The sequence below is a fragment of the Poecilia mexicana genome, unplaced genomic scaffold (genome assembly GCF_051168715.1).
Source record: "Poecilia mexicana isolate PSO_F unplaced genomic scaffold, ASM5116871v1 scaffold_23, whole genome shotgun sequence".
Lineage (NCBI taxonomy): Eukaryota > Metazoa > Chordata > Actinopteri > Cyprinodontiformes > Poeciliidae > Poecilia > Poecilia mexicana.
This window is the reverse complement of record NW_028263392.1, coordinates 2,265,189-2,293,011: the sequence shown is the minus strand read 5'-3', so window position 1 is coordinate 2,293,011 and position 27,823 is coordinate 2,265,189. Positions and strand designations below refer to the sequence as shown.

Here is a 27,823-nt window from a genome sequence, read left to right as displayed (position 1 = left end):
AAACAGATTATTTGTTGATCTGAAAGTCTGGGTTCTTGCAACAATTACGATGAAGCAGATGAACTTTTGGAAGACGTTTTGTTTGAACATAATAGAAAAAAGTTATGTTCTGAATCACCAACAATTCCTATCAAAATCAGAACGTGAACATGCTAATGCTAGTCTTCAGCTTCTGGAAACTACTGTAAAACGTCATCGTAAGTAAGGAAAAGTTGAATCTACTGAAAATCCAAGCTGTATTAGGAGGACACAGCTTTAAACAACCCCCCCCCCCCAAAAAAAAAAAAAAAAACAATCAGAACCTAAATAGATTTCAACAACTTCCTAATTGTTGTGAGAACCCAGGTGTTCAGAGTTATCAAGGAGTTCTATCAAAATGGAAGCTTGACATTCCGACAACAGCCAACAAAATCATCAGCAGTGAGATGTTTATTTAAAGAAAACTGTAACATGTACGAGTCAAGTCTGATGTATCTGTGAGGACAAATTTTAAAGCTGTGCATGTTTTTGGTGAAGTATTCTTAGAACATCTAAGGTAGGTAAGTTAAGATAACACATCGTTTAGCTTACTTAGGCTTAAGTTTAGCTTAACTTCCTTAGCTAAGCTTTATAGGTAGGACTACACTCAAGAGAGTATTAAGTGACTTAGATCAGTATTAGGAACAAAAAAATAATTATCTGAAGCTGTTGGAAATCTTTCCGTATTAAAACGGATTAGATTTATGTAACAGACTGAGCAAACCTGAACTGTACTGAATGTTACTAAAATAAATCAGATTGAATTGAAAATGTGATTTGAATTATTTAAATGAGTAATTCAGTTAAATATTTTGAATCTCCAGGTTTTATTTACAATACTAACTCAAATCTATTTTATCTTTATTTGCGTATTTCCAAATGCTAAGCTGATCTGTGATTTCAATAGAAACGACAGTCTCTTATGAACTTAAAAATAACACAGGTGAATGACTGATAGGAACTCTTACAGACGAGTCCGGCTGCCTGTCAGAAAACCTTGGTAGGAAGCTGAAGGTTTATCCACCAGGATCCCTGCGGTTAAATGTCTCTTGATGAGGCTGGATTGGTGGTCAAAGTCACATACGCTTCGATTTGGAGTCAGTTACATGTTACAAAGCTTTGCTGATGAGAAATAAGTTAGTAGCCATCATAGCACACATAAAGAGCCGATGGTAGAAATGGCTGGTCTTACCCAACTGAGGCAATATTGTAAAAGTGTCACATTTCAAACTTTTGAACCCAAAATAGATATTAGACCAGTAATGAAACCCATGTGTGTTCTGTACAGCCCTAGTCAATATTAATTATCATCAAACAATAACATTATACAGACACTCAGCTTTGACCCTCTCGTTGGGGGAGGTCTCCACTGGAAGTTGTTGCATCAGGAAAACCACAGCTGTACCATTCCGAGGCCGTGAGAGGGATGATGGCGTTGCCACGGAGAACCCGGTTACAACCCCCACCTGCCCAACCCGTCCACCCGCCCACCCCCGGTCGGGATCGTTTAGCGACAGACTTAGCGCTGTGAAGCAGCGTGCCAAACCCAGCAAATCCTCCAGAGGGATTTTCACCCTGCAGTGTCTGAGCCCGGTCCCTGCTGTCCGATTGACTCCAGATGTTTCTGCACATATAAGCCACATCCAGGTCAGTCTGCAGCGTGATCTCCAGCCAAGCATATGCCCCCACAAATACTAATTCTTCCAACACAGACGGAGTATTAAAAAAAAATTAAAAAATGAATAAAATCCCTGTGAAACACTGTATGAGTCAGAAGTGATAACCCTAATCATCTATCTACATGTGCAATTTAAAAATTGCAGTACCACCGATGGTCCCATGTCATTTGGAAGTTATTTACAAGTAGCCACATTTATATATTACTGGAAAATGTCAATTTTTTTTCATCAGTACAGAAAACTGGTCTGCAGCAGAACAACCTGGCCAAACAAACACTCCTGCAAATAAGAATATGCCAAACAACTCAAAACCACTCATAACCTTCTTATTTCTCGGTCTGTGTGCCAGCTATGCTACATGCACACACACACACAGAGAGAGACTCGTTGCTATAGCAACCGACTGACAGCAACGCCACTAATGTATCAGAATTCAACACCAAAAAACACGCAAACATTTCCCACACAAAGAATGGGCTCAATGTTTGTTGTGTGATTTTTAATAAGTGATGTTTGAACACAGCAGTGGCTGATTGGCTCATTTAAAACACCTGCTCTATTGATTTCTAGTCAGAGAAATCAAATCATATAGCACATCGCAGCACCAAGGCAGTTAATTGTGCTTTACATAACAAAAATACTCAATTACAAAGTTATGAAAAAAAAAAACAGCATACAGTCAACATTTGAACAAGCATTATACTTTGATGAGAGCCATCACCAAAATCATACACATCAATTATGGTGGTCAATGTTTCATTTACTATGGTTGCCTTGTGAACTAAAACACCAAATTCTGCAGCACATCTACATCATAAGGTTGTCAAAGTCAAGCTAGCGTGACTGACCGACCTCCCTCTCCCTCGTCATTTTTTTATTAATACTTTTTACTGACCTGTGAAATGTGATACCCTTGAACCTTGTTATATAGTTATAGTGTTGACCGTAGTAAAACATTGCCTTCCTTTTTCATATCACACACATTTAAGATTTAGTGTGTTATGTTGACAACTTCACAGCTAAAACCAACGATGGTCACTGGTGGGATCTTGTGTGTGTGATGTCACGTTGCAACGTGTCCATAACAGAAACGAAATCTGAAAGAAGGCAAAATGGATACAGTATAGCATATTTATTATTACAATTACATAACTATAATATTTGTTTTTAAAATACTAGACTTTAGCAAAAATATAGCTGGAGCACCAACATAATTTACTATTACTTTTTAAAATAAACATACCAGATGCACAGAATATTATCTTTTTTCAGCAGATCTGCTTGTGTGTGTGCCAACAGTGACGGATGATAAGTTGCTCATATTTCCACACCTTAACTGTTGATGTTTTAGTGATTTGAAATATTTACAAACAGATGAAGTCTCATTTGAAAGCCAGGGAAAGGCCTTCTTTTACTCAGCTGGTTGCCAACATGTGGGGGAGGGGAAGCGTAGCTCTCCACTGTGCTACATGCAGCTAAAAGAAAACCCCAGAAAGTCCATTACATTCCCCAGTATGTCTTTAAAAAAAGACTGAGATATGTTTTTGAAATGTCAACTTTTTTAAACATTGATATATCTTGATACCTGTAACTGCCACATGCCTTCTTTCGTCCGTATGGTCGGCGTAGTTGGGAGTTTACGTGTATGTATACAAGACCCACAGAGGGTCTACCAGCACAGACATTCTACATTGTAACTGTACATTGTTTTTGTCCTATGCCGTACAGTCTATTACTTCCTATTTCTATTATTTTATTTTTTTTTAACTTTTCTAAGAGTCTGAATGTTTCCATAAATCTGTCAGTGCACCATGACTAAAATGCTAGCTGCGCTAACCCTAAAGCACCAATCATAAACATTGACTCTACAAGCGCTAGACCGCCAAACCAACACAGTATGAAGCAGAAGCTAATGCTAAAGGGCTAACTTCAATAAAAAAATATATTTACCCTTGAAAAACTACAAATCTCGAGTAAAAATGAATTTTGAGATAATGTTCTATCATGCCCCTATATATTGTATTCATATTATTAAATTATTAAATGTTATTTCCTCAAGTAATGGAGGGGAAAAGAAGAGAGAGAACCTGAGAGGAAACGGAACTGCTGCATAAACGGCCTTCTTTTACTTCAAAATAAGAGCATGAATACACGCACAGTACTTGAAGAATTTGAGAAGTCGATGTCAAAAACGTTGACACAGATGTCAAACTTTATTCAACTGATAGTTTACAAAACAGCCAAGTAAATCAGCACATCAGAAAAATGTAACTAGAGGAAACTAAGTGCACTAAATATTTTCAAAGCTAGCAAAAGTGTTAGCACTAAACAAAAAATGAGTTCTGCTATTGGCACATTAGCAGGCATGTGCCTCTCACTTTATTCTATTCAGTTCTATTCTAATCACAGTTCATGTGTTTTTGAATATTGGACACCATTATTTCACAGGGTGTCCAAAACATCAGCCATCTGTATGAATCAATTTTTCATAAACATGAGACCGTAATGAGACTCGCACTGATGTGAAATGTAAGTTTTCCCATCAAAGCCTCAATAAAAATTGAGGCTTTGATGATCAAATTTTTCATTGGCAAAATTTGATCTCTGGATCTGTAATTGATAACACGTTTGATCTGAGCGAATCCGATGCCCCTGAACGTACACAGACGAGGCCGCTAAGGCGTGAAGCTCACCCTGCCACCTCCACCTCTCACCACCCCGTCTTTGAACCCCAGAGGGTGTCAGGGTGAGTGCAGGGAAGGGCAGAATTCCAGTCATAACAGTGAATTACCCTCTGAATGTTTCGCAGCCCTGAGCCAGGTGACTCATCGGCATTCACGGCTGATTATCTCCTCAAAAAAAAAAAAAAAACGGGTTTGTGCCCGTGCATGTGTTGACGCAGAAAGAAAGTGGCTTTGTTGCGGTGAGCGTTTTTGACGGGGGGGGGTTGTGAATCCACAGCTTATGCAAAGGAACGTTTCTGAGAAGGTGTAGGTCAAAGTGTAACGCGTGTGGACGGAATGTTCATCCGTCCACACACACACCTACGGGTACATTTCCTTCACGTATGTCAAAACTCACACCTTGTAGCGCAAGTAAGAGTGGTCTGACTTCTAAAAGGCGGGAGAAGATGAATTTCCTGTTGACTCTAAACGCTGCAAACCGTAACGAGACTCATACTGATTCAGTTACAGTGTCATTTTTAACCAGAGACGATGACAAACACGGCACCGAAGTTACAGAAGCGGACAGTTTAATGGAACTGCATCAACTCATATTCTGTTGCTTTCAAACATTAGATTGTGCAACTGTGGATTCATGGGAACGTCTGTCTTGGCCAGACCTTGGACTTTATAGCTGCTTCCTGTCCATCAGCAGGTTCACCCATTAGCAGAAACCAATGCTAAGTTAGAACAAATGAGCACATATTCATACTGTAAATGTTTCAGACAAGACTAATGGGTGTCGGGCAGATTTTTTCTCTCCTAGTGATTCATAATGTGACCTTGTAAATCACATTTTTGCTTTGGAAAAGTCTGAAGCTGCCAGTGGATTTGAATGATTTCCCCTTTCAGGATTTAAAGAAAACCCAAATACAGTTTCCTAATAAGAAACATAAAGTGGCAGCATTAAGAAAACATACTGCTCTACGCATAATGTTTACAAAAGTCCACCATGTTCAGTTGAAGTCACTTTTAATGCAGTATAAGATACTCTGACATTGAACATTTTATGTCTGTCTCAGTTTTACAAAAAATCTTTCTATTTGGTAAATAACATAATAATAATATAATGTTTTAATAGATAATTCTTAATACTTTCTTTAAAATCTAACAGCCATAAAGAAAAAGGAGATTCCAGCCTACCAGAATTATTCCAAGCCTGGATCAATGACTCAGACTCAGGTTTGTGTTCAACAATAAAAATTAGACTGGGTCATTATGAAACAGTTCCGTGGCCAAAACCACTGCTGACGAACGGGGTGGGAGTATCATGCTGTGTGCGTGTTTTTCTGCAGGAGGAGCGTCCATTTCACAAAGTAGTAGGAGTCATGACAAAAAACAAACTCAAACATATCAAAATATTGTAGCATCTCAAAGCATCTGGAATGTAAAGCTTTGGTTCAAATGGGTCTTCTACCCCTAAAACATACAGCCAAATGAACGACAAGCAGGTTTTAGACAACAAAGTCGATGTTTCTGGGAGTCGGGGTGAGAAGCTGGCTCAGTTAAAGCAGCTCTGTCTTGAGGAATGAGACATAATTCCAGCAAACTACAGGAAGAAAAAAAAAGACGCAAGGAAAGGAAACGCAAAACGTCTGAGCTGGATGATACGTTTTAAAGGCAATTCTGTCAAATATACAGAAGTGTGTAAACTTCTGAGTTTAAGGAAACTTAAAGAAAGTTCTCTACAGTTTCTGTATTACTCTTTCATTATTCTGGTAATTAACAAATAATAATCCTACCTGAACCAGGAAACGTTTATTCTGACTGAGCGTTGGACAGCGAGAAAAAAGAGGTTGTTTTTTTTTCACTGTTGAGAGGATAGGAAAATATCGGATATCGACATTGACCCAAATGTTCACATCGATTCATCCATACGTTTTGTGACCCTTTACTTTGCACAAAAATATTAATTTACTAATGATAACAGGCATAACGATTTATAACCTGTAGTGTTATTTAGATTTTGAGTAACACACTAGATGTCAATTATTGTGCACAACGTTGTATTTTTATCAACACTCAGATTATATTTAACTGGTTAATTCGTCAGATTATCTGTTGGGGTAGCTAGCCTGCAGCCTGCTGCTTTACAGTAATGCCAATTGAAGAGGAATGATTGTAGTAGTCACTGTAGTACATAAACTGGCCAGTAGGTGTCACATCATATTGTCAATCTGTGATGTACATGTATCCTATATGCTTTGAAAATCACCTGAAAACTTTAGTATTAAATGAAATTAACACTCTGCACTGTTTTTTTTATGTAACAGGTGATCAGCAAATGGCAAAGCTATAATCTGAAAAGCAATATTGTGATGTAATGATAGGTGGTGAAGATCGTCTCTATATTAAAACACAGAAAAGCTCTTTCTTGTACAAGTCAATTCTCAAATCAGTTTTGGGAAAAGTTTGGTACCACATCTGTGTAGAAACGCAGATGTTGTGCGTTCCATCTACAAACTGCGTCATTCTGAAACCTTGAACCTCAGTCAGTTATTCAGGTTAGATAATATCATCATTGTACAGAACGCCGCATCATCCCTCGTACAAGTTAAATCATTTTCTGGTCTTTTATGCTCCTTGGATTAAGTCTGTTATTCTGGGAAGAAACACTCCCAGCTTCAGGTTTGTGTTCATTAGCAGTGACAGTTGCTTTTAAGTGGCCAAGTGAAGCAAAACTATGAATACAAAATCCATCTGTCACAGAACCAGACATGCTGGTTAGCTAATAGCCCAAGAGAGTTTAGTCACTTTTTTTTCTTTTTTTCTTTTTTTTTTACGCCGATTTGTCAGGAAAATTCGGAGTCGGTCAGAGATGATCGGAGGATGGATGGAACTAAAAACAGGGAAGACAGAAGGAAAACCTGTTAGAGGTTGAAGAAGAATTGAGCCTGGGGCAGATATTCACTTCCAGCCGCGAAACAACCCCAAACATTCCTGCTGATGTTGTCTGAACTTGAGCTGTTCTGCAGAGAGACCTGGGGAAAATTAAATTCAGGATCTAGATTTGAAAAGCCGGTAGCAACACAAACAGAACTGTTGCTGAAATTTCAGTAAAAGGTGAAGGGATTACTTGACGTAGGTCTAATTAAAACACACCAAAGTTTGGAAAGTTCCTGGGCAAAATGCGAACCCCCTAAAATTACCCCCCAAAAAACTTCAGGGGTATGAATAGATTTGCAACTACTTTCTGTTCTAATAGCATCTGGATCCTCGACTGTCACTTTCCAACTGTCTCTTCTGAAGCTCCGGATCTGGAATTCCCACTTTGTCAGCGCTGCCAAGTTGGACACAGATCCCCGTTTCTTAAAGAGTTTTTTTTTTCCCAAGCACACAGTTTACATGTGCAACAGAGAGAATCAGGAATAGGTTACTACCCCTCGACAGCGTGAAAGCGATCATCATAACAGAGCACAGCGCGGGAGAAAACATATTTCAGAGCTGTCACACTTCAGAGACGGCGATCTCAGAAGTGAAAGCAGCTGCGGGATTGTTTGTGTGGCGATGCGAGCTGGGAGTCTGTTCGCACTCAAGCTGAGAGTGATTGCCACAGTTCGGTCTATTGGATAAGCAAACACGGTGGTTATTGGTTTAGTCCTTGGGTGAAAGAGAGGAAGTAACAGAAAAGCGAAGGCCCTTAATCCACGTTTTTCTTCTCCAAACAGGCCAGACAGACGCAGTATGGCTGGTTGGGGGAACGTTTCCGCCCGGGTTTCTTTAGGTACAAAGGAGAGGAGGCCTGTGTTACCTTGATGTGGTTCTCTTTGTACTCTACATCTGACAGAGAGCATCATGACTGACACCCTACACACCTACGCTGATCAGTGGTAAGGGTCTCCCCTTCTCGCTGGCCTTTTTTTGAAATGGATCTTCTGCTTCTTTTGATGTTTCTCAACCCCAATGATTTGCAGTCACATCTAGACAAATCTTAGATTACATCCCACAATCCCTCCTTCAGCCCCCTGCCCCCAACCCCTTGTGGCCCTTTCCAGCCGAGCCTCCTGGTGGGAACGCAAACAAACACGGAGCTCAGGAGCAAGTTTGACGATTGGGGAATGTCCTATCTGCAAACTCGGTAAGATGGGGTAAATGGATTGCCAGCAAAGGTTGTGCGAGGTAGAAGAGGGACAGAGCAGTAATAGTTTACCAAACAAAATCAGACAAAGAGATCAGGGGAGCTAATCCAGCATCAAGCCTAATACAATCACTGAAGCAGGAATAGACTGCAGGGCTCAGCAGAGGCTTTGGCTCGTGTGTGTGTGGAGCGTTCCACCATCCTGGACGCACACACACCACTCACAAAACTCACAAATGGCTGTAAAACTAAAAAACATCATTATGTTTGACTTGAATTATGATAAACGAATTCTTGATTGATATATATTGATACTTATTGAGAAAACTGACCATACTTTAGGATTTTTTTGCATCGTTACAAGCTGTTGATATTGACAATATTACTCTAAACTAAAGAAGTTTATCTGTGGCTCATTGTCATAAGCAGGAAACGTCTCGTCTATCACAACAGTAAGTCTACTTTACTCATTAATACTGAAGGTTTTTCTACACCAAGATGACAGTCAGAAATGTGGAATGTGTTGAACTTCATCTGTCATCCATCTCATGTCATTTGGTTTCATCTCTGTGATTGGTTCAGTCACGAAGGAGCTCTGTGGCTGCCTGTTCAGTGAATAACTGCTCAAGAATCAAGCAATGCGAGCAACACGCCCTAAATTTGCATGCTACACAAAGTTTCTTCCTGTTTATCTTTCTGAACTAAGTAATACTTTCCCCAACAACATGATCCGACAGAGTGACGTCTTCTGGTACGCCGCGTTGTAAGACCGATTCCTGCAGAGAGAAATCTGCTCTGGTGTTAGGTAGATGCTCTGACATTGGGAGACCCAGCAGGGTCTGTGGCCGCTGATGGTCCTGACTAATTCGCATAGCAGATCTGGGACGAGGCCACACTCCACCACCGACTAAGGAGGATTGTGGTCTTACGCACAACTCAATCTGTATTCTCTTGTGATTGTGATCTTGCTAATCTCAAGAAAATCCTGCTGTCTCTCGTGCCAACTTGCAATAGGGGTTAATGGAGGCAGAGCGGGTTACTGCCCCCACCTCCTCCACCGCCCCTGAGGCAAACAAGCAAGTTGGGCAAGATCCATAAAATCAAACGGAACATTACGTAGGCAAATCTGAAGACGCACACGTTTGGCATATTACTGTTAAATTCTGTTCAAGAGCAAACGAGTCAACTGCATGATGTGTCACAGCAGTAGAGACGACACACTGTTTACAATCCTCCCTCAAGCAAAGTATGTACCACACTTCCTCAAACAAGACAGCAACCTAGATTGACAATACACTGACATTTTTATACAAGACATTATTGAAGCCTGTCTGTGAATTTGTCAGTAATTCATGGAGCTATAAAGAGTGCAAAAAATATATAATAAAATGGTGGTCCAGCTTTGCATGCCATGCTTGTAAAACTAGTCTAGGTCATTCATATGAATTTGCTTATCTATCAAATCTTTGTTTCCCCTTTCAAAAAGGGACAATGAACAACACATAATATGCCAGAGTTAGCCTTGAAGGCTAGCTTTCATCTGTAGGCCCTCAAGGTAAATTCAATATAAAGATAAATATACATTCTTACAAAATAAGAAAATAAAAAATGATAAATAAAAAGCATTTTTATATAAAAAGAACACAATAAGTTACAAATTCAAAAATAATAAAAAGCCATAAAGCACAAAAGTTTACCACGACACAAACAATACATAAAAAAATTAAGTTAAAATCACATGATTGCATGTGACCTGATTTGCACGCTGCGCTGAAACAGCTGGCAGCGTCAGACAGAGCTGCTTTCAGAGTTCATCTCATGTTAGCTGAATTATCAACAAGTCCTATCAAAATGCAAAGAAGCCATGCTAGTGTGATACACCATAAAGTGGGAGAATTTAATTATCACTTGGTGATAGTCCAGAAAATCTGTTTAAGGAAATATACGCCACCACACAGAAATTAATAGTATTGCAACTAATTACATATATGGGTTTAAAAAAAAAAAAAAAAAAAAAAGGGTAACGAAGGTTCGGGCAACGTCTCACCAGGAGACCAGAATTGAGGAGCCCCGCCCCTCGCTCTTCAGACAGAGTTTGGGGAAGAAGACGGCGGTTGTCCTTTCCTTCTCTCACTGACTGTTCGTCATTACAGGTTAGTAGTGTGAAGCTGGTGAGGGCTGCCCCCCCTTTAAAAATGTGGAGTAACAATGTATATTTGGATATGATTTGTAATTTGATGGATAGATGTGCTGAAACATTGAAAATAAATAAAGAAAAAAAGGATTTGTTAGGATCGCAGTTAGCTACATTTTAGCTACAACGGTCGCATAACGGCCGTTCTGAAGATCGCTACATGTATCTTTTTTAGCTCCGTTCCACTCCCCGATTAAACATTGGTACCCTGAGATACATTGTGTTGTTTTATCTGTTAAAAAGGAGTTATTATTATTATTATTATTATTATTACTATAGACGTTACTTTTTCTCCCTTGCTATGTAATCAATTAAACTGTAGTTTATTCAGTCGGACAGTAGTTATTGAAAACCCATTAGAGCGAGCTTAAGGTTTTGTCCATTATTCCATCTCCCTCTTGCAGTATTCAACATAATTAATCCTCTTATTTGAGAAATGTTTTTTTTAATGTATATCGCTGCACTCTGGATTGATTGGTGAGAGTTGATACCTTTTTACGCAGGTGAAGGCTGTGTGTGTTTTTTTTGTAGCAGAAGAAAGGACACAGGAATGTGATTGTTCTAGGAAATGTTAATAATTTCATAATTTCAATAATTTGTAATAAAGACAGAGTTTGGGGAAGAAGACGGCGGTTGTCCTTTCCTTCTCTCACTGACTGTTCGTCATTACAGGCTCTCCAAGATCAAGGGAAAGCAGAAAGTCTTCAGAAGAAGAAAAAAAAACGGAAAAACAAAACAAAACATCATTTGTTATATTTGTCACTATAAGTAGAGACGTGTAACACTAGCATTAGCCTAGCACTTAAAAATACTACTCCTCGTGAACACATTGTCGGCAGGAGCAAGATGACGTGGACACAAACTGAGCATCAGAACGAAAACAATCCTGATGATCAAATCCCAGCTTTTTTACAGTTAACATAAAAACATCCATATTTGAATTTGCGCAAACACAGTAATCTCCTCTCTCAATTATTGTGATTTGCTCGCATGTATAAAAGCTAACATTGAGATCATGCTGCATCCACATGATCCCTTATTCAATTTACGACAAACCTAAATGTTATCATCTTTTTTCTTATTAGCCTCTCTCTGTACATAAAACAAAACGCAGTGTATTCACTAATCGGGCCAAAGATGAACATGATTCAGTTGTGGATCTTAATGATTTCTCTTACATCGTCCTGCTGTCACTCATGTGAGATTCAACCAGGAGGCTCAACTAAGCGGAGTGAACTTGGTGGAGCTGGAGAGGCAGTTAGGAGAAAAAAAAAATTGGCACCAGTGTGGAAAATTACAACAGCAGAGCTTGTATTGTACAGTAGTAGAAAACCCCCCAATGGGCATTCATTTCAGCTTTTAGCAATTAATGAATCACTGGAGAACAGTGCTCACTGCACCAGTCTGCACAGTAACTTCAAACGTTGCAGTGAAATCTAATCCAAGACGGCGTTGAAGGATAAGAAGACTGCATGCGACTGTGCATTGCTCCACCCTAAAAGGTTTCAGTGAAACAAACACATTACAAACACTAATCCATATCACATGGCCGCAGACGCAGCTCCTTATTTGGTCTTTGCCAAACGAGGGACAAACGAGAAAGTCAAAATAGGATCGGCTTGCTTTCTGGTTCTCCAAATACCTCAAAAAGTAAATCCAATAACTGAACCGCTTAACTAAGACACAGGAATTTAAAAAAAATTGGTGTGCAAGCTTCTTTCGTTAGTGCGTTTTTACACAGGATAAAGCAATTAGACAGCAAATATTTCCCGCTAAGCTGTGAAGTGTAAAGCCAAAAACAAGACTCTACTTGTTTCACAAGAGTCTTTATGAGGATTTATGATTAGATTGAACTGCATGAAAACACAATGCAGTTATTATCTCGGGTCATCACAGGTGTAAAAACCAGTGAATTTCAGGATACAAGCTGCCTTTCCATTGATCATAAAAGATGCGCAAACTGGAATTATGGTGCTAGTTTGTACATAAGCAGAGAGAAATTGAAATGTAGCTTCAGCTGTGTTTTTTCCCCATATTTTAATACGCCTCTATAGCATTTCCACATCAAGGTGTTCAAAACCTCATTTTCAAATTTAAGTCACTCTGTTGTAATTCCCTGAATGTATCAACACAGATCCTCTGTGGTTTATTGTTCTATAATGAACAATCAACAGATCTGAAGGACATTAAGTCAATCAGCAGCACCAGCTTTTCAAAAAGTAAAGCTAAAAATGACTCCTAACACATTTAAAAGTCCTATATCTTTTCAGAGGCTAAATGTTTCATTTTAGCCAGACATTTTCACAGATAAGTTAGATTTATGGTTGATCTCGACATTAAAATGGCGTAGAATGCGTAAATTAAATGAGAGCTACGTCCTACACTTCCAGTTCAATTTAGCTTACTTCCATTGCAGGAAGTCGCATCGTTTCCAACATTCAGCCGAGTTCTTGACTTCTTGTCGTGAACTTCTCAAAATTGATTCTGTTGTGGGGGGGTTGGCGGCAAAAAAAACACAACATGTCATCATAATGGCTTCCCCAAACTTTTGCTTGGGGAAAAAAAATAACAAAAAAAAACTATAAAACAGTTATTGCTGGAAAATTTGGAAAATATTGGTTGAAACCAACGATGGACCTGTGGGTATACATTCCTTCAGTGTTACGGATTTAACTAGTAACACTGTTACATACATTAGATAACAGACTTTCTGTGTGGGACGGACTGCGTCCCATAAATCTCACTTCCTGTTCTTCCTCCGTCATCAGAACGATGTTAAAACTCGACATGAAGACATGAAACCCACCTCAGAGTCTCTCACCGTGACAGTCTGAGCTCCCGCGGTTCTTTTTGTCTACGATGTTTTTGTAAAACAAACATTAAAAAATTCACTTGAAGCCCACTGCACTGAACTGCTGATAATGTGGAGAAACAGTAGCGTTTTGTCCCAATTCACCAAAATATAAACCGACTATGGTAAAGAATACTGAATCTAACAAACAAACAGAGAAATTAAATGAACCCATTTTGTGCTCCAAACAGCTCAACCCTAACCCTGAAAGATTCTTTTTGGGGTTTTTTGTTTCGCTTTTTGATTATCAAACTAATTTTAAAACCAAAGGACAACTTGAGTAAATACAAAAAGCTGTTTTCAAATGATTATTTATATTATTAAAGTACAACATTATCCCTAACTGATGAAGTAGACCTGAGTAAGTCACGAATGACATGTTTTTGACCCATTGTATTTTTGAAGAAAGCAGAATTTTCCCAGCCTCTCTGAGACATGATTACTGCCAGACCTGCAGGTTTAAGAAAAGGTCGAGAAAAGCGACGCATCATGTGCAAACCGAGAGAAATTCAAGAAAAGAGGTTCTGAGGCTCTACTGTGAAACAACAGAGCGTTTCCTTTACAAACGTCAGCAAAACTTTGTCAATGTTCTGCTAATGTTGAAAAAAAAAAACACCATTTCACAATTGGTGTGTTTTCATTACATAAGTAATGGAATTAAAATCAGGTGTGAGTAAGTTTGTTTCTGTGATAAGTTATTAAAAACATGCTGCACCATCATCCTCCAACCACTTCCTGTCGTCGTCTTCTTCATGGTTTGTGCCAGTGGCAGCGTAGTTATTGATAATCAGACGTGTATGATGGAAAAAAGTGTTTCCATTGTGGCTTTGCGAAATACACAAAAGAACCATCCCAAAATCCGAGGTTGTGGTAAAGCAAACCAGTTAAAACAGGCTCTGGTAGCAGACCTCTCTGGTGGAAAAGCTCTAAAATTAACAAATGTAGATTTTCTCCTTTTCTGCCCAAAGATTTCTGGGAAAATATTCTGTGGATTCATATAAGAGAAACTTTGTGAAATGTTCATGTCATTAGATCTGATTTCAAACTAACACAGATCTTTGGAAAAACACCATACTGACAGTCAGACACGGCAGTGGCAGTGGGATGGTGTGGGGGAGCTTTACTGCTTCATGACATCACTTCCTGTGACCGCTGGAGCCATGATTTCTGCTCTAACAGAAGATCCTGAAGGAGAAAAAGCCTGACCATCACTTCATGACCATACGCTCAAGGAAAAAGAAAAAAAGCTTTGAGGCAGCAGTAATCCAGAACACACCAACAGATTAATCTCTAAATGGCTCAAAAAGCTAAATAATGGTTTTGCAGAAGCCTAGTCAAAGTCCAGGCTGGATAAAATCAAGTGGAGTTAGCTTAAATAGGGCCTTCTATGTGGCTGAATAAAACAATTCTACAAAGAAAAGTGGGTCATAATTTCTCTAAAGGTGTAAAAGACTGACTGATCCATGATGAAGCTGTAACACATCAGCATCAGGTGAAGGGAGTGGTTTTAATTTTACATAGAAATAAGTTAGTTTGGATAACATTTTTCACTTGATAAAAGCACAGCTTGGAAATTACAGTCCATCCTTGAAATTCAAATTTGTTTCGCTAAAAAATTTAAGTGAGACAAAAACAAACAAAAAAAAAACAGCGGGAAGTACATAGCAACATAACTATCTAATTTAATGTTAAGTGACATCGTCGTGGTGATCAAAACCTACGACGACATATTATCAGAAACATTTTCCAATTTCAAAGTTTTTTCTAAAAAATTTCTGAGATGAATCTCAAAGTTTCTGAGTTATTTTGCGCAAATTTGTGACTTCTCAAACAAAGACATTTCTAATTTTTTTCTAGAAAATTCATGAGACTAACCTAAAAACGTCAGTGTTTTTTGGCAGAAATGTACTCCTCCTTTCTTTCCATCTACATCAGTCCAAACATGCCGTTGTAAAGACCAGACGTTTGACCACAAAACTAAAATCAGCCGGTCAACCCACCACACCAGTCTTCTGTTCTGTTTCCCTCCAGGTAGAGATTCAAACTAGGATTAGTATCATGTTAGCGTTAAGGTCAAACCAAATGTGCGGACAAGTGTAGCGGATTGGATTTGTGCGGGTTGAGCTTCAGAATGCGTCTAAAAGCAGCAGGTTTCGCCTGCGGGTCATCTGAACATCTGCCGGCTCAGATATCAAAGGTGGGTCCATCAGTCTAACGTATGTCACTCCGAGGTGTCTCCTTCTGAGGAGATAATGAGGTGAGACTTCCTGGTGGGCTGCATGCAGTCTGTTAGCACGGTGGTTTGGCTCAAAGGAAACTGAAATACTTTAGATATAGCATGTCAGGTGTTGCCGCGGTGAGGGGTCAGCTGGGTGAGTCGGCAGCAGGTTGGAGGACAAAATGGGAAACTTTTGGCCTCAAACAGCACCCTTCTTATTGGGTCGTTTTTAGATAGGCTAAAAACATGGCATATCTACGGTGGCCCTGAAGTGCAAACCACATCAACAAATCACTCAACACTAGTTCAAATTAAAAAATACAAGATATTAAAAAACACATTAGCTAAGATCAAGAACAAATTAGGGAAACACAACATCCTTCATTTGTAGTTGTTGCTCAACTACAAATTAAATGAAATTGTAGTTGTTGTTTATGAACATCTATAAATTAGAAAACCACAGTGTTGGCACATCATCACAAAGGATTTCATCCAATCAGCGATCTCTTTGGTTTCCCACTGGGACCTGCCGCTTAAATTTTGTTAATGTTGTCGTGTTTTCGAACATGTAGTTGTGTTTTTCAGTTTTATCGTGTGCAGTGATTTGTTGATGTAGTTTGAACTTCAGGGCCACCGTACATGTCAGCTGATTTAGATTTTTCTATTTTTTTTTTTTTTACTATTTGCAGATTAAAAGTCGTAGTTATGATTGCTTTATGGTCAATGGACTGAATTTCTACAGATCCATTCTAGTCATACAGACTGACTACTCAAAGCGCTTTACAGTAGTGCTGTGCTCACACACCAGAAAGGCAATATGGGGTCAACTGCCTTGCCCAAGGCCACACCAACATGTGACAGGAGAAAGCTGGAAATGAACCTACAACTTTCCGATTGCAAGAGGACAATTAAGCCACAGTCGACAACTGCCTAAACATGAGCAATTCAGTTTTTTCAGTAGGGATTCATCCCTTAACAAATCTAATTCTCAATAAGATTATACATATCCTCATAACCTGCATTTGCATGGGGTGATAAATTGGGTTATGTTGGAATTTAGGCCAGGAATTGGCTGTATCAGGGTCAAGTACTTTATGCAGAGGTCAAGAGTACAACAGAGAGAGGTTGGATGTAAACGGAGTCGGAAAACCAGGGAAGGTAAAGATCCGGATGGTGGGTTTAAGGAATCATATGTTCCCCGTCTGTTGTGTCACTGGGAAAGTAAGAAAAAGACAAACAGGGAGACTTTTGATTGTTGCAGTGCTGATTATTCCATCCCGGCTGCACTGAGCTGCATCCGATCACACTTCCACTGATCCACCTCATCCACATCCTCGCAGTATGTTTTGCTCTAACTAGTCATAAGAATGTGCAGCACATAAACACTCTGCTAAATGTGTAAACCATCCCAGAGCAGCCAGGACTGTCAGACTGCAAAGCATACAGTAGAGGAGGAAGAGCAAACAGTAGAGGAAGTGTCGAGAACACGCCGGGAATTTCACCTCCGACTTCCGTAACACTTAGGAAAGCGTAAAAGATCGGGTCAGAAAACCTTAAAGCTTCGTCATGATTCAGGCTCTTGACCTAATATCACTTTAACACAAATCTTTGTATTGTTTTAAAATACTCGAGTCCCACTTGACTTTATTATTAAGAGCCGTTGGCGTTCTGAAAAGCAAAGGCAGCTGACAAGAAACAGGGCCGAGTGTTTTCAGAAGAGGAGAGATGGGTGCAGCCCTGCTGCTCTGCAGGAAGGTTTCCTCACAGTTTGCTTAGACTTTGACACTCAACATTTGTCTTTTTTTTTTTTTTTTTTTTTTTGCCAAACAGGATTTTGGCAAAAATCTTGTATTGTTTTCAATGAAAAGGTCATTTTTACAAGCTACAACCGACGGCGATCATCATAGTAACACTCATATACTTCCACGGAAATAATTTAATCTAAAAGTGGAAGCTGTGTAAGGGTTTATAAATACATGAGCCACTATCTATGAAAGTTAAACTGACGTTACATAATAAACATCTTCGGTTTTGAACTTGTTTGACTAGGTGTTAGCATGAATGCTAAACAGCTGAGGTAGATCTTTACCTTCTTCAGTACAGGCAATAACACAAGGAAGCATTTTCAGAGCACTATTTTGGTATTTCTGTTCGATCAAATAAGTAACATTTTCATCGTTTTCAACCTGCTACTATAATGATCCCTCCAGTTTTTCATGATTCCAAGCTTTTTTGGAGTGAATTCATGATTGTCAGTTTATTGCAAATTTTCTTAGCAAAAACAGTCAAAATGTTGAGTTTACGTGACTGCCAACTCCCACCTGCAGGTGGCAGTGTTTCTTACTTTTCTCACACTTTTGCCCTGGCCTGACTTGATGTCCAGCTACTGTCCACGATCAATATGAAGAGCAAAATGTAGGTTCTTCAAAATATAAAATAAAAATGTTTGTCCAGTCTGTCTGATTGTAATGTTTCTTCTCATCATTTTTCTTTGTATAGATTTTTGGAAGGGGTTTAAATTAAGAAAAAATATAGCAAAGATTTGTACGGTAGTGCCAAAAAATTAGTGACTTTTTCAATTACAACAGCCCACACGTGGCTTCACCTCAACAGTTCACGCACCCGTCTTCTTCCAACACAATTCATTTTGTTCCTTCATTTTCATACCTGTACATTTATAACCCTGTCTTCAAGTCGTGGTGTATTAGAAAACAAATTGATGGACGGATGAATTCTCATTTCATTCAGTCGTTCTAAACTGAATCATTCCCTCGTCTGTCTGTCTGTTCTGACCAGAGTGAGCTGGACCTGATCCTCCAGCTATATCCCTCAAGTCAAACCTCAGTGACCATTACTCACTTGTATCATGTCCATCAGGCTAACCCTGTTTGAAGCTGGGACTTCAGAGCGCTCGCCCCAATTATCTTCTTAAGCCGCTGCTTAAAGGGGACTTCCCCACCGAATGAGGTCAAAATTCTTTGAAAGAGACCCGATTTTCCTGTCATGATCACCTATCAACTTAAACTGCTTCGCCTTGTTTTCAGACTTTTTCCTTGCAAATTTCTGGAAGCGGGGTCGTGACATCATGCAAGTAAACGTCACTCATTAGTGGAGATGAACAGCGAGCGGAATGCGTCGCCCGCTGGCCCGGTCGGACATGGAGCGGGCTTCCATCACATGCGAAAATTTCCACAGCAACTTAATCAAAGATAAAGCTTCAAAGCCCGACCACACGGTAATAAATACGTCCATCACTGTACGTGCAAAGTTCAGAGTCTGACATCGGTCCTTCTGAGAACGAGTTTGCACTGCTCTTGATCTTTGACCTTTTACTTCCTGGCACAATCAGTTTGAAAGTTACACCTTTTTTTTTTTCCTCTGTTTTTTGACTGAAGGATTTACAGCATTATAGTGCCTTGCTAAAGTATTCACACCCTAAAACCACAAACGCCTGCACATTTCATTCAGACTGCGCAATTGTGAAGCGGAAAGAGAATTATATATATATATATATTATCATTTAAAGAAAACCTAAAAAGTGTGGCATGCTTTTGTATTCAGCCCCCTTTACTCTGATGCCTCAATTTAAAACAGAACTAGTGAAGTAGGCAGTCTTCTTGATGACACACAGGAGTGGCTGCATCATGCTGTGGGAATCATTTTCTTGAATTTGATTAGTAGTAAGTGAACCATTAATCAATATTTGATGTATATTTGCTTGATGGTTTTAATTATATCTGACAAACTGCAGTGTTTATTACTTGTTTCATACTTGATGTTTTTATGATGCAAAGCACTTTGAACTGCTTTGTTGCTGAAATGTGACATGTGACATATGCCTGACTTGACTTTTCCTGCTAAAGAAGAGAAAGCCCACAGCATGATACAGCCACTGCCATGTGTGTTTTTATCACCCATCGTCAAACACAGGTGTTTATTCAGAGGAGCCTGAATATAAGTACATGCTGCAGTTTTCAGGTTCTCATTTAATCAAAATGTGAGCATGTTCTCACTAGCTGTTTCCATCGACCACACAGTTAAACAACTTAACATTTTGAAAATAAATTTGCTTAATGAAAACACGGCAATTTACAAAACAACTTTTTCAAGAAAAAGTTTGGGCGCTTGGATGAGGTGTTTAGTTTTAGTTTTAATTTCTTTTTGGGGTATCGAAATTCATTTACAACTGCAACGGAAACGCTCGAGTCACATGACCAACAACCGGACGTCACAGGCGCAAACCACGAAGAAGAAGAGAACAGGAAGTAGTTGGAGAATGATGGCGCAGCATATATATTTTTAATTACCTGTCGCGGGAACAAACTTATTAATGCAAACGCCACTTATGTTTACATTACTTATGCGAAACTTTTATTTTTTGTTACATTCGCGGAATTTTGACGAAGTTTAGCGCACATTTGTAACGGAAACGCAGCTACTTCCTTCGCTCCGTGTTTCTCTCTATTACATAAAATGTCAACAATACACACTAATGTTTGCGTTACTCTTCAAACACCTCCCATTAGCTCCACCCTCGTCGTATTGACTCCCCATTTTGTTTTCCTTCCATCTGTTTATCTAAGTGACTCCCTCAGTGCTGCAGGTAAACTCGCAGCTGGAGCCTCTCTCTCTCTCTCTCTCTCTCTCTCTCTCTCTCTCTCTCTCTCTCTCCCTCCAGACGGAAGCCATTACCGGATTCAAGTGTTCATAAAGTTACATTATTGTTTTTCTTCCACTCCATTCGAGGCCTCTGCAGCAGCAGGAAGGCTCCCGACAAAAAAGGGCCCACAGCGCCCACTCAACCGCACATACTGCAGATTGGGGAGGAAACTTAGAGGAAAGAAAAAAACTGTTCAACTTTCACTTATTTTAGTCCGTTTGGGTCATGTCCCACTTGTTTCAACTCGTTAAACTCCCCCAGAGAACGTTCAGTCTGACCATTTCTGAGCGGGACTCTTCTGCATTCACCAAACAATTATGCACGCATGCAGTAGGAGGCGGCGCGGCTGAGGAGGGGGACAAATAACCCCCCATTGAAGACATAGCCCGCCTTTGTTTTGGGACTCATCTGTTACAGATCAGCTTTCACACCTACAAACCGGCGCACGGGGGCCCCGCAATTAGCGCGTGGGGAGCCTGAAAGGCGCAAGCTGAACCGCTGTGGTGCGCACTCCCTGCAGCACCTGCCTTTCCGACTGCTTAAGACTTTTAAGAACTAATGGAGTTGCTGACATTCATGTGCATGTCAGTGTGTGTGTTTCGGTGTGTGTGCGTGTGTGTTTGGAAATACCCATCCCTTTTGTCTACCTGCACACAGCCAGAGAGGCGAGTAAAATGAGTGCGCCCCCGCTGCGCTGCCTTCAGGGAGCGCACGGTGCGCGTCTCACGTTCTGCTCCGTTTTCCTACTGGAATTCAGCAGTGACCTGCAGAAATGAGCGGGTTTGCCCATTTCTGAAGGAACTAAAATGTAAAATGTGACTTTAGAGCGAAATATACAGTCTCTGAAACCTTTTCAGCCTAAAAGGGAAAAAAACTCCAAATCTGGCTAAAACGCAAAGAGCGCGTCTTTGGAAACTTTGGAAACGGAGCTGCTGGAGGATTAGGTTCACTTTCTCTGTTTCTATTGGATCAAATTTCTGTCTTGAAAGTAAGAAAAAAAAAGAAGAAGAACTTTGTGCCCAGGAAAAAGCACCACAATTGTGGTGGGGGGGAAAGGGGGGAAGAAAAAGTGCTCCTACCGTAATAAAGGTAACCATAGCATCGGCGGGTTAGTATCCAACACAGTCGACATGAAGGTGATTAATTCTCACACAGAAGCTTTTGGCGAAAACTTCCCACTTTCTGAGGACTGCCGCCTGTCAGTGCGCCACACTGGATCTGTGCAGGAGAGGAGAGGCTCAGGGTGTGCGCAACTCTCTCTCTCTCTCTCTCTCTCTCTCTTTCTCTCTCTCTCTCTCTTTCTCTCTCTCTCTCTCTCTCTCTTTAAAGGACAGATGGCTGTTGGCGCAGGAGAGTCTCGCTTGCATGCAGCTCTGGACGTTGTGTCACTGGAGAGCCTGCTGACATGAATTAGGACACCGAATTAGAAACGTGTGTTTGGAGTGAGGGCGTGCGTATCAGATGAAACCAAAAGTCACGCACGCACGTGACCTTTTTCTTTTTGTATCGCAAAAGGTGAAAAGTTCAAAGTTTCGAGAAACAACAACAAAACACAACACACACCTATCGCCAACGAGCTCTTCCCGAGCGACTGACTGCAGGGGCGATCAGAGACTGTTGGAGGCCCCAAGCTGTGACTTATGGGAGCCCACCTGCAGAGACTTACAAAAAGTAGTGCAGTACACACACGCGCACACACACACACACACACACACACACACACACACACACACACACACACACACAATAACATTTTGCACCACTTTGTGTTGGTTCGTCACATAAGGTTGGATCAGAACTGATCTACCACATGTATCTAGGACTGTTTGCTTTTCTTGCTGCTTTATGGATTCATGATGGATGTGTTTGTTTATTGTCACACAGACTCGCTTTATTGTTTCTGAACGTAGAGAACATCTGGTGTTCCTTTTTCCATCATGTCTGAGAAATACATGCATGCTCCCTTTCCACCCTGCTATGTGGTTAACAAAAGTTTTTTTTTTTTTGTAAATGTACTGTAATGCCCTTGAAATTCCTCTGCAGATGCACAATGCGTATTACTAATTCATGATGCAGGATGTTAGGCATTCATGTTGCTTGTGATGGGGATACTTGACAATGTTTTCTTTTTAAACCATTTCAGGAAAATAACAAAAGCAGAACAACACAAATACATCTTTAACTCCTCTGGTAACTTTGGGATCAGTAGAAAATATTTAGTTAATTGCAGCTTTCTGCTTCTGTCACTAGATGTCACTGTGTCAAATACATGAAGCTTTTAAAGGGTCAGTATTATGTTTTTCAGGCATATAGTGCGATTTTATGACACAAACAAGTAATTATTTTGACCTCAGTTATTGTAAAAATGGACATTAACATATTTTTTAAACATGCATGAAAGAATCAAAGCACCACTCCAGATTCATTTTTGATTATGTAAAACTAAAACAAGTCTATTATATATAGTACTTCCCCTTTAAATGAGGGTTTCAAACTTTAACTATAAGCTCTACATCTGCTTACACTCATAGACACTTTTACTTGACACACTTTTTTTCCCTGAGAATTATTGCCACTCTATTTCTTTTCCCTGCGTATGACTAAGCATTAGTCATACATCACAAGAGGTCCCTTAATGCAGCATTGTAAATGTTTTATCATTACAATGCTAACATTTTTAGCTAGCAGGTCCTGGAGGCTCCCCCACAAGACATGACAACCGCGTTATTACCCCGAACCGAATGGGAAGTCATTAAATATGTAGGAGGAGGGGAAGTTTTAGTGGGAAGGAGCTTGGAAAGGAGATGAATATCTAAAAAAATGAACAGACGATGGAAGAACATGCTGAAAAGGGAAGATGGGAGTGCTAGTGCTCATAATTCTGTTAGAAATTAAACTGCAAACTTCAGGAGACAAGAATTTGGAATACATCGAATCCATGCAATGTAATGTTCATCCATCAAAAGCAGAGAGAGTTAAGGAGACAGAACTGCATCAAACTCTGGTACCATCAGTGATGTAATGTCCATTCATGTGTCTGTGGACAAACCAGGTCTAAACCAAAGCTTTTCACACATTTACAGGTAGTGACATAAGGAGTAAAGTACTATCAGGATTATTGTAATTAAAAATAATATGTAATCAATAGCTGGACCCAAACTCCTACATTGAAGTCTGAGGCTCCAGTGGTAAAAGGGGGGGCATTTTTTTTTTTACTGTTCATGAATATAAAGCATGACCTGTCGTCCCTACTGATTTTCCCTTTACTTTGCCTTCTACTCTTTGTTGTAGATTCATATTTTCTTTTCAAATCCTTGTTAAATTTCCCCATCCCCAAATATGATTTATATACACTACATAATTAATGAGGTGAAGTGTAGATTTGCTGCCAGTGGCTGAAACCAGGAGCGAAACCAGCTCAGCTGCCTCCCAGACATGTAGACAAATATACAGCGGAAGTAGGGAGCAGTGTGGTCTGTGTGTGTGCATGTGTGTGTGTGTGTGCGTGCGTGCGTGTGTGTGTGTGTGTACCAGTGAACACACTACCTATGGCTCTGACAGCGAGGAACGTGTTTAACAGTTCAGAGCAAACACAGACCTCCCATTGAGGGGATGTGTTTGTGTTGACACGAGCTCATAATGGACCACTGGTCTTTAGGAAGCGGTGTGAGGACCGTCGGCCTTCGTCTGACAGTGGGTGGGTGCAATTATTTTTCCTTTCGGGGTGTTTGTATGAAGAAGTGAAGAATAACAGTTTTCATCAGCCAAAAGGTCCTTGATAATGAGCTTACAATTTATGTCACTACAAAAGTAAAAACACATGAACACATGTAGCACACACTTGTTGACACTCCTGCTTTTAAGACCTTGTGTGAACCTGTTTTGCTAATTGGACGGTTTCAAGACTTCTGTGATGTGTCGTAAGCTTGCTATAAAAATGAAATATAAATGTTAAATATGACTTAAAAGAAATAATTTAACGTATTGACGTTAGGCCTCTGTCTCTTTAAAAACACCTGTTCTTTCTGAAGCTCCACCTTCAGGAAGTCATCACAACGTCACTCTTCTATTGACCCCTTAAAAATGCTTTAACCAGCATTTCACTGAGAAGTAGCTCCTGTAGTAAGCTCAGCTGATGCTCAGTTCCACCAGGTGTTTTGCTAATTGCTGCTGGCTAGTCTTTAGGAGCCGAGTGGTGGAGAGCTGCTCTGTGAGGCAGAAGCTTGGAAACTCAGAGCTCAGAGGAGGAGCTAGGTCCACCCAGGAGCTTTGCACAACTGAATGGTTGCCATGGAGATTAAAGGATTTCTCAAACATGCATGAAAAAAATCAAAGTAACACTCCACATCTGTTTTTGATGAGGGAATAAAATTCTAACATGATAGAAACCTCAAAGTCAATTTTACATAATACTGGCCCTTTAAATGAATTTATTAGAGAGAATGTATCAGCTTTATAAAAAGATAAGTTATATGTCTTATACAGATTAAAAACACTTGTTTATGTAGTTTGCCAGTTAGTATTTAGCATGACATAGTTTAAGGGCCACCCGAGCCTCCAGGTTTCCATGGCAGCTACTCCTTATATCCAATCTCCTGCTTTCTCTCAGTCACAGCAACAGTTCTTCCCTGACTTTAGCCAAGTACATTTAGTTGTGAAATGTAATCAAGCCTCAGTGAAAGGGGTTCAGGGGGAGGAGTGTGTGTTATTGGAGAGCAGCGCACCGTGCAGCAGCTTTCTTTTCCTAAGCAAAGCCCTTCATCCCGTCTTCCTCTTGTTGTGGCTCTTGTCCGTCGGCCATCCTATCTATCCATCGAAGTGGGTTTGCTTTAACTTGGCTAATAGGCTGCAGATGCTGATCCGCATGGAATATCTACCATATCTCAGTAAACACTAATATTTTCCACAGCACCTCCATGACAGCGAGACCCAGAACGGCCAGAGAACAAACAGACTCAACATAATAATAGCATTTAAACTGCAAACAAAACAAAAAAAGAGCCAGTTGTGAACATCTAAACCAAACACTCTGGCTTTTTTTGGAAAGCCATAAAAATGTTATCAGAGAAATTAATTAGGATGAAAAATCTACCAGCTCAAAGTTGTTTTTTTCTGCGGGTGATCCAAGTTCATCATGTTTTTCATTCCCACAGAGTTTTTCTGGCAGCAGAACCCGCCGCTTATTTACTTCCAGCGTTCGAATATGAAAGAATGTTCAGCTGGCAGCGGTATTTACTAATGTTTATTGATATTAAACATGAGGCGATCACGTTGTTTCCTAACAAGTAAGATAGCTACAGGATATTACTGACACATGAACCGTTTTTTTTTTTTTAATTTATAGCTTCTTTTCCCACCATTCAGTCAGCTTTTGATTTAATTTTGGCATCTACCTTTAAGGAGTCTTGTTACATAACATGTCCCTTAATATTTGAATCTGAAATGTTCTTTAAAAATCAGATTGTAAGGACTTCTCTTACCTTGTTTATGTGATCACACAAGTTTTATTCTATTTTAGTTCTAAACCCTGTATTCAACTTTCCAAAACTGGATTTTTCTTCTGGAGAAGACACTCTTCTCTTAACCTGCTACTGGGTCTTAAGCTGAAAAAACAAAACAAAAAAAAAACTAGAAATATCCTAAAGAAAACTGAAGGTTTTGAGGTCAAAACTGACTTCAAGATTTTATTCATCTGGACCACATCTTTAGTTTTAGCAACTGGCTAGCAGAATGCTGCCGCCACCATGTTTGACAGGGACAGTAAGCAGTGGTGGACACACCTCCTGCTAACCTGCTAATAAAGGAGCTAATATTTCGCTTAGCGCTTTAGCATTTTTGCTAACTCTGAAAACATTAGCACAACCTGAGTTCATTTTTCCAGATACATTTCACTGTTATTCATGCTGTTATTTTGAAATGGGTGAAGACTACTTAACCAGCAGCCCTGTTTCCTCTCATTATGTTCCCCCTCCTAAGAGAAACTTTATTGATAAAACAGCAAGTACAGAACAACTGAAGGAATTAGGGTTACAGAAGAATACAACACTGACATGAGCAAACAACCACGGGAACAAGGCGCTGGTTTTTATCTGGCTACTCTGGGACGGTTCAAACCAGAAAATAGGTTTAGGAACCAACATTTAGAAAGTTGAGAATCTTAAATGAATGTGTTAGTAATATGAATATTAATAACAGCTACTAGAAGCCTTGACTGCTGATATCAAGATGAGGCTGGCAGCAGGTGGTAAACCCCCGTACCCTAAAGTTGGGACAAACCGTTATCTTTGTGTAGTTTATTCAGTTTGATGTTCACCCATGGTTGGGTTTATAAATATCAAAGGATGACATTTTCCCACAATCATCCCTTTTCCCCGGAGAAGCTGTGGGTATCTGAAGGGGTATCCGAAAAGAAAAACAATCCTCATAGCAAGTTCTAGATCTCTCAAGGGACGTGTCCAGGAAAGCATCGTAATCAGACACCTGAACCACTTCAGCTGATTATACCTTAAGCCCCCCATGGATAACGAATCTCCTCACCTATCTCTAGTGCCGAGCCCATCCACCTAATGGGGGAAGATAATCTCAGATACTTGTAGCTAAATCTTGTTCTTTCGTTCATGATCAGCGTAACCTTAACTGATTGTTTGGAAGATGGGAGGACCACAACAGATCTAGTTCTCCTTCACCAAAATAGACCAGTCGTTACTGTGGATAAGCTAGGATAGTTTGTTTGATAGATGGACATACAAAAAAAAAACTGTGATCAAGACTCTCAATCTCTTGATCCCAAACCCAATGGAGTGCTCCACCTTAGCAAGCATATGCCATGGTACAAATAGGACAGTAGCCACTAGAGACCTGAGCCTCTCATCTGTCTAATAAAACAATGGAAGCATCCATCTTCATCTTCCAAAGTGAAGTGATTTGCTTTGAATGACAATTTCTAGAGTATAGACACCACTTTGTAGTAAAAAGCATAATTATATTTATGGTTTCCACATTACTGTCATGTCTTTTCCTTCCCCTTTTTGAATGAATTACCGTGAGGCTTCTTCTCTTGTTACCTCATCGCTTGTAACAGGTTATTGAGTAAATGTGTGTGGCTGGGATCCTTGGCCTGAAGCTGAGTGAGAATGGCGAGTAGAGGGGAAGGGATGGAGAGGGGGTAATGTAAAGCAGAAGAAAACAGAGAAAGCCATGAAGACACTAGTAAGTTTGTTTGGTGAGGGGTTACATACAATACACGGACAAAAGGGACCTAGAAAGGGAAAAAACATGTGATGATGGATTGCCAAGAACAAACAGAGGAACGGAGAAACGGGTGAGGCAAGGAGCAGCAGAACAGACTTTACGGCTATCTGGATCAGATTTCCTCCTGCTTTTTAAAAGTTCTTTGTTTTAT

At 39.9% G+C, this 27,823-nt stretch overlaps 1 protein-coding gene across 1 annotated transcript in view; it reads right to left on the bottom strand.

Moving 5' to 3' along the window:
* The window catches only part of ntf3 (neurotrophin 3), a 39,301-nt gene extending 17,492 nt beyond the window's left edge, over positions 1-21,809 (bottom strand). The window contains exon 1 of the mRNA XM_014976696.2: positions 21,501-21,809. Within this exon, the coding sequence (XP_014832182.1) occupies positions 21,501-21,518 (18 nt within the window). The 5' untranslated portion in view covers positions 21,519-21,809. The remainder of the gene's footprint in view (positions 1-21,500) is intronic.
* Positions 21,810-27,823: the final 6,014 nt, after the last annotated feature.